Genomic DNA, 14,765 nt, shown 5'->3' with positions numbered 1-14,765 from the left:
GAACATCAGAGATGTATTTTCATCCTCTATAACCAATTGGTTTTCTACATGAAACATTAAAATTTAGTAAATTCTTATGCACCTAAATATCATCTTTATTTTATTATTGTACTAACCATGAACAATAATATTTTTTTGTATTTAAAACTTCTTTAATGTCAGTTTCTCATGGATAAAGATGGTGATAGTATTAAAAAGTGGGAGGAAATTTCTAAACGACAAAAAATATTTTAATACTTTCTTTAAAGTTCAGATTTTCCTCAGAAATATCTTAAGCATACCTCTTCTTGTAGCTTTTTTATAATATATTTTTAAAAATCTCATTGATATTATGAATCTTATATATCATCGTGCGCTTTATTTTGTTTCTTCAAAGTTTATCCTAAAATCTTATCTCACTTGAAACTTTTCAGCACTGAATTACAGAAATCCCTTTAGGGTGAATGTAGCCCAAACTTCATATTATTTTTATCTATCAATTTTTATCTTACCAGCCTTTCTCAAGCATTTCTTTCATAGTTTTATATGCATTTCTAATTGGATAGGGCTGTATATAAGTAAACAGATAAATTTAGGCCTTTTAGTGATTATGTAATAAGTAAATTATTACTTCACTCTTTTTTCTCCATATATTCTATCCTGCATTTTTAAATCAAACCAGTAGTTAAAATAATGCTTACTTCATTTTATATCATATTTACCAATTTCCTTATAATATAGCCTTCTATGATTTCTTTTACCTTAACAGAGTATGGCATACATTAAATTGCCATCACTGTTCCCATAGTCTGAAATGTTGCCAGATGAACCAAGTGTATTGTGTATCTGTGCTTACCTTTCAACTGAAGGTCACCAGAAAAACTTATGCTCTGTGTTTCTTTGTGATATTATATCGACCAGGGCAGAATTCATGATATTCTTAGGACCCATAGAAGCAATTGACTCTATGATATTCCTTTTCAATGCCTGGCATTGCTCTTACCTATTTATTCCATTAACATCTTCAGAAAATAATAAACTCCCCAGAACTCTCGAGCTTGCTCAAAAAGTATTTCTTTATTTAGAGAGAAGTGTTTTCTATGTAGAGCAGAAATTTTAATACTGTTACTCCATTCTACTATGCAGTTTGTTGATTATAAAGACAAAACTTTGGTAACTGTAATAATAAACATTTAGAAATATGTCAGATATATCCTTAAAAATAAAATAAAGCTGAATACTGGGACTGGGAGTGTTGCTTGTTCCTACTGGTTGTCAGATATGATATTTCCTGCAGAGCTGTCCACTGTCTGAAACAGATAGTGAAATGTGCCGTCTTCCTTCTTCATGTTTACTCACTGTCTTGCTTTTGCAACTTTCTGTAAGGAGAAAATGGGTAATGCTTCCCCCCTATGGTTTTTCTCAGTCTTACACACTGGTTTCATTAACTTTCCACCACTTTCCCTATGAACAAAGAGATTTGTTTTCCCTTCATAGTGAATAGATTGGTGACTGGTTTATGGAAATCAACTGGATGTTAGTGATTTTTTTGTATTTCAGATGCTAAGCTGCTAAATTCCTTTATTTGTGCATTTACAATAATTATGTATTTCTTGATTCAGTGGCTATATTGGTATGGGAAAAGTGTATCAGGAATTATCTTTATAAACACTCATGTATATGTGTACACTATATGCTACTTCTTTGATTACAAATTAAATTATTTATAATCAAATGTTTATCTTTGCTAGATAAATTGAAAAGTTTAGAAAGAAAACTTTAGAACTATATTTTCCAGGCAAGTGGACTTTTTGACATCAGTAATCTTTGGACTAGCTTGATACCCAGAAAGCTGAAGAAGATTCAAGAAGCTTTCCCTGGAATTTCTAAATCTCATCCTTTTGCAATTACTTGAGTGTTAGGAAGGCAATGTGCAGGAGGAGTTGGTTTCTCTATTCTTCAAGCAAATAAAAATTATCTGAAATCAACTAACATCCTTTCACTAGGATTTTAAAATGTAAACTGCTTACTTGTCATGAAAGAATTATTGATTGATGCCCCTGTTGTCATTTGTAGAAAAACATACAGATTTTTTTAAGTATAAATGTTATATCATTGTTCTTAATAAAAAATTTTTCTCTGTGTGTAAACATAATGTACCAAAACAACTAAACTTGACCTGCAGCTCTTTCCTATAAATGTTAGAACAAAGATGATTCACCTCTGACATGAACATTAATGTGTAATAATATAAGGGGAAATGGGAGTGAAGCAGTGGCAGTCCCAGTGCTTTGGAAGCAGGTTTTATGTATTCAGCACTAATGATCATTAAGTCTCAAAGGGCTCAGAGTTCAATCTAGCTAAGTATCAGTAAGGTCAAATTTATGTATGTCCCCATCTTCCTCAAACATGTGTGCTCTCCTTTCCTTTCTGAGTGAATAGATGGGTTATTTTGTTCCTAGTGTTAACATTTTTTCTGCTCCCTAATCTATAACTACTATTTATCCCTTCCTTTTTAGAAACATTTAATAAGAAGCCTTGATTAGTCAGTTCTAATTGCAGAATTAGTTTTACATTATGTTTACTTAAAATCGCCCATAAAATTTTTTATTAGTTTTTTTATCAGGGTAGGAGGTTACTAGTCCTAAAAACTAATGACGAAGTGCAGATTTCCTGAGTACAAGTGCTTTCAGCATGTGGAAAACATTTGGGATGGAGATGCTGACCTGCTTTCCTTTGCATTTGATTATAGCTATCTAATTATAAGCTCTGAAAGCCATCAAATTAGTGTCATCTCCATTGCACTTTAAAAAAAAGAAAATCTTTTCTTTTTCATGTCACTAAAATTATTTTCCCAAAATTTTGAGTAATACATTGTAATGTTTAGAATCAATTTATAAAAGTTAAAAGAATGGTTTCTCGCTTTAGCTTACATTCTTTTAACTTTTATAAATTGTCTTTACCTCCTATGTTCTATAGTCTTCTGAGAGTTGGCTTATCCAAAAAGAGTTTCTGTGCCTTCCCAAATGAGAAGGAAACCTTTTGTCAGCATCTTGTCTGAGTTGCCTCCTTGACTACACAGGTCATGGGAGGTCTATGTTCAACATTAGTCTTTGGCTGTATCACAAAACTGGTATTGAAGCACAGGCCAACTCCCAGAGTACAAGGGTTAAAGAGGCAATTAGTCACTACAATGCAGAGTTGTGGCTGTCTGCTGGTGAGGAAGTGCTTAACTCTTTCATGAATAATGCCTGAAATCTCTTTTACTTTCTCAGTGCTTTTATAGTCCACTAAAATTGTCAGCCAATTTAAATTAAAGATGAGCTTAAAATTACGATATATATTTGACATAAAATATATATTTACTAAAAAATCTGAATTGAGACTTTTATATCAGTACATATAGGAGTTAGAGTAAAGAGGGTAGAAATGGACAGAGATTATCATCTGTTTTATATTCCATCTAAACTGCACAGTATTCATTTTAACTACTTGGAAACATAGCAAATCTCTTTAAAGTATTGCAAGTTTTACTATTAATGCTCTTATTTATTCTTAGTGATAGGAGTGTTTCAGAGATTGCCAGGATTTTACCTGACTTCCCTGCAAGAAAGGAATGGCTTCAGATGGATTATGACCCACTAAAGTGGGACATAGTTTTTAATGTTTTTATATCTGTTTTTCTTAAGGTCCTGGAATTTTGCTTCCATACAATATATTTTTATTACATGTATGGTGATAAAATCTTCTCTACTACCCTCCATTTGACATATGCCAGATATCATAAAGATAGCACTAGCCTTAATAGTACCAAATTTTTGGAGTGTCTGGATTCCCCTAGAGTTATTGGCTATGAATTAATGGAATCCTCCCTGAAAACAAAAACAAAAACTTAACAGAAGGAGGTTGTTATTGTTTTTCACATTTGCTATTTCAAATATTATATTTGTTTCCTACTAAAGAATGAATAAATTGTTGAATTAGTAAGTCTTGCCTTTAATTTTTTTCTTTGCTTGCTTCCTAGCTCTTGTATTAATCCTGAAATACAACTATCTTTGGTTGATTTTTAGTATTTATGGAGACAGTGATATATGATTTTCTCCTTTTAGGTATGAACACTAATTTTAACAATAAAAATAAAATTTAGAATCCTTCTTAAAGGATACAAGTATTATATCCATTATTTTATAATAACATGACTCTGATTATATATTTTAGTAGTTCTAAGACATAGTTTATACTCCATAAAACATTGTTGAATTAAATAAATAAAGTTTATCATCTTTTTTCTGTCTCTGAGGAATGCTTCTAAAAAGGTAACTCAAATTATTTCATGATGTTTAGTGTAGTTATAGTAAAAGGATGAAACAACGGCTAAAATTAAAAGCAAAGTTTTTGAATAAATGTATATGAAACATTAAAGCTGAAGCCAGGTTTATCACAGTGTGTTAGTTTAATCTCCATCCCATCCCTTTAATGGTCTTGTTTCTAAGTAGTTGAAAGGAAATATGCATTTTTAAGTATTACAGGCTGTGTTTTATTTTAAAAACATTTTAAAGCATCCTAAGAAATATTCAAATTAAATTAAAACTTGCTTTTACTATATAAAGAAAAAGTACTCCCATTACAACTGTTTCATTATGATCCTTTCTAAATATATTATAAAATATTATTTTGCTATTGTTTTACTCTTTCAGTACTGAATTCTGATTACTGTCTAGTAGGAAACCTACCTAATGATAGAGTCACTAAGGGTGATCCAGAAAGAAACTAGTAAGTGATGATATCTATTGTGCTTCCTAGCCCTCAGTGGTGTAACATCTCTATTGGCAAAGGTGCAAGCCAATAGAATTTAAGGTTCAGTCGATTTCAATTTATAGTCACTTCTTTGGTATGTCTCATTTATAAATATTACAGGAATAAGTTAGTACTATTCTCAATTTTTAAGCTTTCATTACCTCTCTGTGTGACAAAATGGACATCAGTTTGCCACTGTTTAAGTAGCAAATACCTAAATAAATCTCAGATTTACTAATCAGATATTGGCTTTCCAGAGAATAACATTGGATAACTGAGAACTTAATGAGAATCCTGAGATAATTGTCATTAACTGGTGGGGTCGGTGACATTTTGCATATCACTCTTATTAGTCTTTTCAGTGTTGTATATTAAAAGTAGGCTTTGAGCAAATACTGTAGTATTTTTGTTGAAAATCAACTTTTAAGAATATTTTGGCAAATATCCTTTCTATGAAATAGCTTAAGAAGTTTATGTGAAAAATTGACTTGACTGTGTATTTGGCACTATGTTGTTAATGGGATTGTATGGAAGAGCATTTACAAGACTGTGTTGTAAAATACAAAATTTACTCATTATATCACCTTGATGCCACCTGTCATGTTCCTGAAATACTCTTACCTTCATCATTTATATGTGGTTGTTTAAAGATAAAAATCACTATTGCATGCTATTTCTGTGAATTTAAGCTATCCTATTACAATAAAAACTATCTATAAGTATGATGTTTATAAATGAAATTGTATCCAAGTGTAATAATGGAAAACATGCTATTAATAGATTCTTGAATTGACTCATCTTATAAATGTTTATGTGTAAATTTATCTTTCTTTGCACATAAAAATCTTTTATATTGTGCATTTTCTGAGAACATGGATACCTGTAAATCATGAACATTCATTTATTATACTGGAATTGGATTATTCTTCAGTAAAATTCAATTCTAGGCCTTAGAAAAATCAATCATAACATTATTCTTTTTGTAAGTCACCAAATTATGTTTTGGTGACCTCTGCTATCATTTAAATAACCCATATATGAATTAGGATGAGCTTCTGCAGCATGCAGTTGGACTAAGTTTGCTCCCTTGTCATTCTCTCTTTAGATCTTGTAAACCCCTTTCATTCTTTTTTTCAGCTACATGAGTGTGTGTGTGTGTGTGTGTGTGTGTGTGTGTGTGTGTATACACTGTGGTTCTTATCTATATAATATAGCTTCTTTTGTTGGCTTGTTTAATTTCAAGAAATTATGAAAATGAGGTTCTATTTCTAAACTCCTGCATAGATCACTTTTATATTATATATGCTTTTCAGGTGTTTTGAGTTTTGAACTATATGTTTATTCAACTTTAAACATACCTAGCATCTTGTTGAACTTATTTATTGATTACTTTACAGTACTCTTCATACTTATTTCTGTTTAAATATGTGGGATTGTTTTAGTCTTGTTATGTTTTTTCTTCTGCTTAAAGATGTATATATTACTCAAATATGAAAGTGACTTAGGAAAGAACATCTGAAAGTTTATTTAGAAATTCACCAAGCTACATACTAATGCTTCTGTAATGGGGACATTTCTTTTCACACCTCTAAGGTGATTGAGCCTGTCCTTTAAAGTGAGATTTGCAAACTAGTGTCTGGCAGCTCCAATTAGCTTCTTTTTGGTTTGAAGCATATCACAAACAGTAACAAGGTCTCCTAGGACACTCCTCTTGCAAGCAATGTAGTCATATTTCCTCATTAGTTCTTTTCAATTGTCACTAATGCCATGTTCCAGCTTTTGAGTAGGAGACAAAAAACATAAAAATTTGGTATGTATGTAGAATGCGCCATTGTTTTCCATAATTCAGGGCTCTTTTGAATTCCTTTGATAGTTCTGAAGCTTACACAGCTTAATTCATTAACCTTTACCCTTCATATAAATCAGGTGATTAGGAATCTACTGCTAAGGAGACAGATTTTTCTCTCCATTGAAACTAAATAATGCCTTCTCTGCTTTTTTTTTTTTTTTTTAAAAAAATCTTATATAGTTCAGAAAAGTAACCTTTATGTTACTTTTCAAATTTCGTCAAATGTTTCAGGTGCATTTTTTTAAGAACATTATCAAAAGCAAGTGAGCATAAAATTACATTATTATCAAAAATAATTATGAATGCTTTGAATACTTTGGAGCAGGTTTTCTGGAACTTTTTTGTGTTTTAAACAAGTTTTTCTATATGTACTCAACAGCGGTTACACAAGAATTTACCATGATAGCAATTTTTAAAAAATTATTCTCAGACTGCTGCCAAAACATAAAAGCAAGAAAATAATCCAAAAAGAGGCAATTCAGAATAAACTAAAAGAGTATTTAAATGTACCTAGGATGTTTGTTTTGGAGAAATGTTTTATATGAACCCTCATTTTAGAGAGAACAATGATATAAGATTTAAAAAAAAAATAGCTGGTTGGTCTACGTTTCCTTATAGGTGAGACTAGAATGTTTGTCTTTTCCTATTTCCTTTTGTGAAAGATACAGCTTTTATTTCTTAGAATTCAAGAAGTTGGTTTAATAGGCTTAGTTGTGCTTGAGGAATATGAACTAATTTAACAATATTTGGTATTCTTTGGCCTTTTTCCACTATGCCTTTTTCCCATATTATATGAATTTCTCTTTAATAAATCTACAGGTTGTTATGTTCCCTAAGAATACAGTTTTTTTTCTCTGAGTTTTATAATTTCTTATGTTATCATGTGTGAAATGTGAAACCTTTGAATGTACTAATCTATAAAGAATGTTGGTCAGGTATTATTCTGAGGTTTGTCTTCAAGAATGATGAGGATGGAGTGAGGGAGAAAAGGGAAAACTCTGAATGCTATAAACTGAGTTTAGGGGTTCAATAGCTTGTTGGTACAGACCAATCTGTATTTTATCACTGAGATTATTAAATATTCTCTTACGATATCATGAGTAGGAAAGGGACTGGAAAAGCAAAGACTTTAAATATAGTCTTTGGTTCTGTCACTCCTCACTTAAAGATTGTTGCTTTGCAAACATTTTTACCTTTATTATTGCCATTTTTTAAAATGCCCCATTAGTATGAATGTGTAACAGCAAGTTTCGTATGTTCAATAAAAAAAATGTGGGGGAAAAAAATAAAACAAGTAGCAAAATAAAAGCAAAAACAACAACAAAATGTCCTTTAAAATTTATATAAACAGGTGACATCAAAAAATTACTCTGGTTTTACCACTGTTTTCTGCATACATACTACATAGCAAACTGGCAATTGCTTTGATGTTAATGGCTAGAGCAAAAGTAAACGTGGTTCGTAGGCTTGTGTTATAGTAGGGTACTGCCTGTAAATATATTCTGGAATGGATTGTAAAAGTTGCAAGACAAAAGGACAGTAACCACCCATGGTCTCTCATCATGACCTGTTATCCCCACATGCTGCCTTTAGATACTAGCCAGGAAGTTCAGTGGTGTTCCATTTCTGTCAATTTGCAATAACAGGAAAACACAAACCACTTCTATTTTCAACTTTCAAAACAATAGCTATTTTTATTTATTTGCTATTTATGCCAGCCATTCAATTTTATGTTTTAATATTATATTGTGTTTCAGTCCAGACTCACATAACTTGGAGTTTCCCTCCTCAAATATCACTTCTATAAATGATCTACAATTAAATTCTGCTACAAATCCTCCAAGAAATAGTTTTGTTTCTCCGTAAATTTTTATTCCAGGAATGGCCCAAATGTTATGCATAACTTATAGCACATAGACTGTGCTTACAGGGCAATTAAACATATTTGGAAATCCTTGTATAACTGAACATTCAAGAACGAAGCAAAAATTCTAGGTGATCCTTTGTAAAAGCAAAGTCACGTGATAATTCTTGGTATTACATCTTGAGTAAGCCACATAATTGTATGCTATCTACTCATAATCATGTACACTTCCTGAACTTTTCTCTCATATAGAGGGGAAACCTGATTGTTATGGCCTTTTATCAGTTTTGGAGCAATCTTCATCCAGTGATTGATAATCTTCTTTTATATAAGTATTGATTCTCATATGAATCAGCATTTGATTTTTCTTATACAGTAAAACTGATTTGTTATTTACTGCTTGTAGTCTTCTCTGTTTATCTCCAATGTTCATATGTACTGTAGCGTATCTAATATCAAATCAAGTAGAAAGGATACAAATAGAGTGTTGCATTTGTTTAGAATTTTTCCATAATCAAACATAAAATCAGACATTTGAACTATTTGAATAAATATGAGAACGAAGTATCATTTGTGATTTTGGGTGGTCCTTACAAACTATTAGATCTACTAATTTTTTTGGGGGGGGGTAAGTTACAAGGAGGACAGTGAGATATATATCTATGATATTACAGAAAATGGTAAGGTATTTTTAACTACTTAAGATTTTGCAATCATGTAGGGCCTTTCTTTTTATTCTTAGCATGTGAAATTGTTTTTGTTTTTGTTGCATTTAAAAAATGCTTATGGCCCATAATGTTTTGTTTCCATTTTCAGTCTTTCTTTTAAATGTGTTTATTAAAATGATACATTAAAGCCAAATGACATGGAATTAGGTTTAAAAATTTCTTCTCACAATAATCTGTATCAATCATAATTGCCTTGTATTGCTGTTTTAAGTTTTCTGTTATGGTCATGTAAAAGCTTATCCATTTTTATCATAAATCTTTTTTTTAAAGTAACCAAAAATAGAATGTTTATCATTCCATTAAGACAAAATTCTATAAAAATATTTTAAAAGAAAAATACATCTTCTCTGTAACTAATTTAACCTTCAGTAATGAATTCTGTGGAGAAATATTGTGCAAAATTTCCTGACATTTTATGAAGATACCTACAAATAAGCCAGACAACAAATAAAATATCTGCAAGACAGAGATGGATACATGAGTAATTTTTGATGGATTATACACAGAGGTATCAAATCACTTGATCCTTGCTTCCTAGAAAAGGTTAATGACTCTTTTTGCTTTTACCCTTTTACTTAACAGTTATTTATAAAGATTAAAACAGGAACTGCATTGGAGAGTGCATATATCTGTGTATCAGTATGACTGTACAGGTTTTTCTAATATTATGAAGAACTGAACCTCAAAATAGATAGTATTAATCACTTTTTCAATCATTCAGTTCTGATTATCTTATTATCTGCTAGGGCTATTAGAGCAAAATGCACCATTCAAAAACCTTTTAATGAAAACCAGAAAAGATTTTAAATCTTACATGTTTATTTATTATTAAAATGCCCTAAAACTATATACTGGTTTATTTAAAATTGTGAAAATAAAAGATTTTAAGGTAAAAGTTTAAAGTTCTTATGTGCAAAGATATTTCATCTTTAATCTACCATATGTGTGTGGGGGTGGTGGTGCTGGAGATCAAACCTAGGGCTATTTGCTATGCATACCCAGCCCTATATTTAATTTTTAAAAGTTTCGGATTTTTAATACGTTTGCCTGTATTGAATAAAATTTTACAAAAGTGTATATTTTTAATGTTATCAAACTTCAATATTAATAATTGAACAATGAATAATATTGCTGTCCATCTGTAATGACCATCCACTTATATTCTGCAGTTTCATTGTAATTATTTTATTATATAAATGGTGTATCTTAATTACATAGCATATGCTTTCTAGTCTTTTAAACCAAATATAACCTTATAGAAATATCTCTTTTTCATCTCTTTGTCTTTACAAAATGCACTGGTCATAAATATATTTAATTAAAGTCATTTAGGAATTAGAGCATTTAAGTTTAAAGCAGAGAATGTAATACCTTTCCTGAAACACCTTGAAAGAGGTTTGTTGAAGAACAGAGATGTGGTATTCATCAAATGCTGACCTCTTTCTCTTATATTTGTGTCAAACTCCTGCTAATTTAACTTGAAAAGCATTGATATAACTCACCACTTTTTTATGTTTCAGGTGTGTGGAGGTCATTGCAAAGGAAGGACAAAACCTGAAAGAGCTGTATTTGGTGTCCTGTAAAATCACAGATTATGGTATGTAATGAGCCACTGCCTAATTCTTTTCACGAATAAAAAGTAACAAAACTGTTGAAATTTTTTTAAAGAAATCAAGAATTACCTTGTAGAAACTACTTGTTTGCTTATGCTAATGAGACCCAAAACAAAATAAAACATCCAAAAATCATGAGCTTATAGCCAGGTAAATGAATGCACATATCAGTTCATTGTCAAATGCAATAATACACACCCTCCCACATAAACACACTATACATATACACATGGGATTAAAAAGTATGTCTGAAAGAACTAGGAAGTATAAAAATAAATTTTAGGAAAATTAAATGTTTAATATTATGAATTTAAGAGAGGAAATTATTATATTGAGTTTTTATGGTTTTCTTTAATATCATGTCAAATGCACTGCTACTGACATTCTGAATGCCAATGTTCTTAATGCTTTAAATTCTTCAAAGCATTAGAAACGTCTGTGTTTAGATATATTGGAAGTAAAAGGTATACATTTGTATGCAACATTTTGAATTGTCTTACTTTTCAATATCCTTTTAAAGTGGAGAAAAGCAAGCTATAAAATATGAAAAATATTGTCACATTGTCATAGTAATAAAGAAAAATAACATACCTTCCTTTTTTATTTTTTATGTACATTTTGTTATGCAATTTGTGTATTTGACCTGAATATGGAGTTCTAACTGGATAGTTGGCAGACAGAAATGGTTTCCTTTTAGGTTTTTATTTTTTTATTTGTTCATTTAAATTTGATAATATGGTGAAAATGGTTTCTACCTTGAGGGAAATTAACAATCCATTACTTTTTTATTCTTAACTTTGGCATATGCTGATGACTTTAATCACAGGAGATTTGTATTTCACCAGCTACCAAATTCATCATTTAGAAAAACTACTAAAGTTATTATAAAGTTACAATAAAGTTGTAGAGTACTTGTCTAGAATATTTCAGGGCATGGAAATATAGCTCAGTGGTAGGATATTTGTCTAGAATGTGTGAGGCCCTGGATTGGATCTCCAGCTACATACACACACACACTTGCTCACACACACACACAGATTCAAATTGAAAATATCTCTAATTTATGTTCAGAGTTTAATCTTTGAGAATTATAAATGTGTCTTTTGTGGATTTATCTATAATGTTTCTGTGTTGTTGAGTTTTCCCTAATTATACTTTGCAAAGATGTGGGGGGGGGTCTTTTTTTCTTTAATTTTTAGTTATAGTAGGTCACAATTCCTTTACTTTATTTATTTTTATATGGTGCTGAGGATCAAACCCAGGGCCTCACATGTTCTAGGCAAGCACTGTACCACTGAGTCACAACCCCAGCCCTGATGCAAAGATGTTTTGACATGTTCTTTTTCCTCATAGTTTACTGGTTTGACATATTTAAATTGCCTTTTAGATATAGTAACTCTATAAAACCTCCTATATCTCTTATTGTCTAGTTCCTGGATCGTACTCCTTGTGTAATATGGAGCATATTGAAAATAATTATGCACATGTAGATTTGTTGATGACTGTACATTGATTCATTCCAAACTCTTGGCATTCAAGGACCTTTATGACCAGTCTCATCAGTCTCCTAACTGTTTCTTCAGTCCTACTGTGTATTTCTTCCCTTTACTTGTTCTTACTTGTTCACTGTTGTCAGTTGTCAGATTACTAATTGCTGAAAGGTAGGATTTAAGCTATCCCTTAAAATGAACTCCTGAATTTCTGCAGTGGAAATGTCACTAAAATTACACTTTGTTTTGGAGGCATAGAAATATTTTGTCTCCTAACAAAGCTAGTGCCCAGGACTTACATGTTAATTGGCAAGTTCCAAAAAAAAAAAAAAAAAAAAAATGAAGAAAGTTCCAGAGTTTTGGACTTAAGGCAGATCTAGGATTAAGTTTTGTGTTTGTTCTTTATCTAATCTTTGGCCTTAGGGAAGTTCCTCACATATCTGAGGTTTAGTTTCTTCACTTTAAAAGAGAGAATTAATGCTTCCATGTGTACCCAGCCTATTCCAGTGAGCAACATACAGAATACTGCTAGTAAATGTTGCCTTCCTACAGGAAGAAAGATAGAGGCAAGATTTACTCAGTATATTTCTACCCCTTTCCTTTTCTAGGTCCTGGAAGAAATTTTTGTTTTAGTTGTTATTACTGTTGCTACTGTTTTGTGATATTCTCATGTTCTGGTTTTTGAGATAGTTAAGATTTTTTTTTTTTGGTGTGTTTAAAATATGTTAAAACCTTAGGGGCTGGGATTGTAGCTCAGTGGTTAGAGTGCTTGTCTAGCACACATAAAGACCTGGATTCGATCCTCAGCACCACGTAAGATAAATAAAGGAATTGTATCCATCTACAACTAAAAATAATATGTATATAAAATAAAATGTTAAAAACTTGCTAATATGGTTAACCCTTATTTGTATCTCTGAATTATTTAGGTCAGTGGTTCTCAGTCTTATCTGAACATTAGAACACCTGGGGAGTTTCTAAAGCATATGAGCATGCAAACCTTACCTAAGACTAATTTAAGCAGAATTTCTATGTGATGGGGCTCAGGAAGTGATTTTGTTTGTGATGACAATGTCAAAATTGAGAGCAACTGACTGAGTATATTGGGAAGGAATCATAAGAGAACATTTTGAAGAACCCTTCCCATTGTGATAAGAAATCAATAATGATTTTGCTTGAATCTCAATCCTTCCAGCTTCAAGTTTTCTGCCCCACCTCCTCTCCTTTCCTTCTTTCCATGAGTTTGACGTATTTAAAGCATTTATGATGAAAGTCTTTGTCTGTGTTGATTCTATTCTCAAAAATGTCAGGGCAAAATTGAGGAAGAGGAGAAAGAAAGGTTAATAGTTTATAAGATTTACTATAATTACTATTTGGTTATAAAATACAGACAGATTACTGGAACCTCAGCTAATCTTTTCCCCTAGTACAATGCCTATAACTTATGAGTATTTTTGTCAAAAAGATTCTTCTTTATAACCAGAGAAACAGCATGTTTTTGGAGGTAACTGCTCTGTTAAGGAGGCTTTCTATGCTCCCTTGCCTTATTTTAATTATAAATTCTAAGACAGGAAAAAAAAAGGATATCTTTGCCTTCTTAACTGGGCAAGCAGAAACAGTAGAAACATAGTCTCTAGAACTTCTTGATGATTGAAGCTACTTTGAAATTTTCAAATTTGACATATACCTGAGAGAATTTCATCTTTCAAGAAACTGCTCTTTTTCTGCTTCCTATTGCTGTACTCATATTCATGTTGGTCATTTTCATGTCTCCTTTCCTCCTCTTCTTGTGGGAACAGGTTGGTTTATGTTTTCATTATCATATATTGACAATTTTGAGGATGTTGTGCAGGATGCATTGATTCAGAGACAGCAGCTCACCTGGCATATCATTTGTAATTTTTGTCAAGATTATCACAGGTGTTGACTGTAGTATTATAGTACTTAGCAGCACCTGGCCAGGTTGTTAGGAAGTTATGTTCATTTTAATTGATATATGATACAGTTGTCATGAAGAAAGCTATCAGACTAATAGGTTTCTAACTTCCCAAATTGAACATAGATCTTTATGGTAAAGGATAGCAATTATAAACAAATAAATAATTTAGGCATAGCTAAATGGAAAATACAGTCTTGGAAAATTGCCTCCTGAAGAGAAATCTAATATTGTCACTCTTCTATCACTGAGCAAATGTATATCATAGGCATAATTATGGAAAGGAACTAAAAAATAGGAGTCAGAGACTAGCTTACAATTGTAGTTTTACCTCTTCTTTATTTTGTACCCTATAAAAAGTTACTAAACTCCTAATTTTGTCATCTATTTAGCCACATGATATGTAACATATAAGGTAGAAAGGAATATGAAACACTCCTCTAGTGCCTGGGGGCAGAGTGGCCACTTACTAATTGGCAGTTCTTATAATAGTAAAATATTCCCCTCCC

The 14,765-nt window shown here is 31.3% G+C and overlaps 1 protein-coding gene across 2 annotated transcripts in view; it reads left to right on the top strand.

The window, feature by feature from the left end:
• Positions 1 to 14,765, top strand: part of Fbxl17 (F-box and leucine rich repeat protein 17) — a 505,077-nt gene that overhangs the window by 341,030 nt on the left and 149,282 nt on the right. For both annotated transcript variants that reach the window (XM_005327315.5, XM_078045375.1), the window contains one exon: positions 10,738 to 10,814. In XM_005327315.5, the coding sequence (XP_005327372.4) occupies positions 10,738 to 10,814 (77 nt within the window). The remainder of the gene's footprint in view (positions 1 to 10,737; positions 10,815 to 14,765) is intronic.

Source organism: Ictidomys tridecemlineatus, chromosome 1, assembly GCF_052094955.1.
Source record: "Ictidomys tridecemlineatus isolate mIctTri1 chromosome 1, mIctTri1.hap1, whole genome shotgun sequence".
Classification (NCBI taxonomy): Eukaryota; Metazoa; Chordata; class Mammalia; order Rodentia; family Sciuridae; genus Ictidomys; species Ictidomys tridecemlineatus.
The sequence above is the reverse complement of the archived record's forward strand: the minus strand, read 5'-3'. Positions and strand labels throughout refer to the sequence as shown.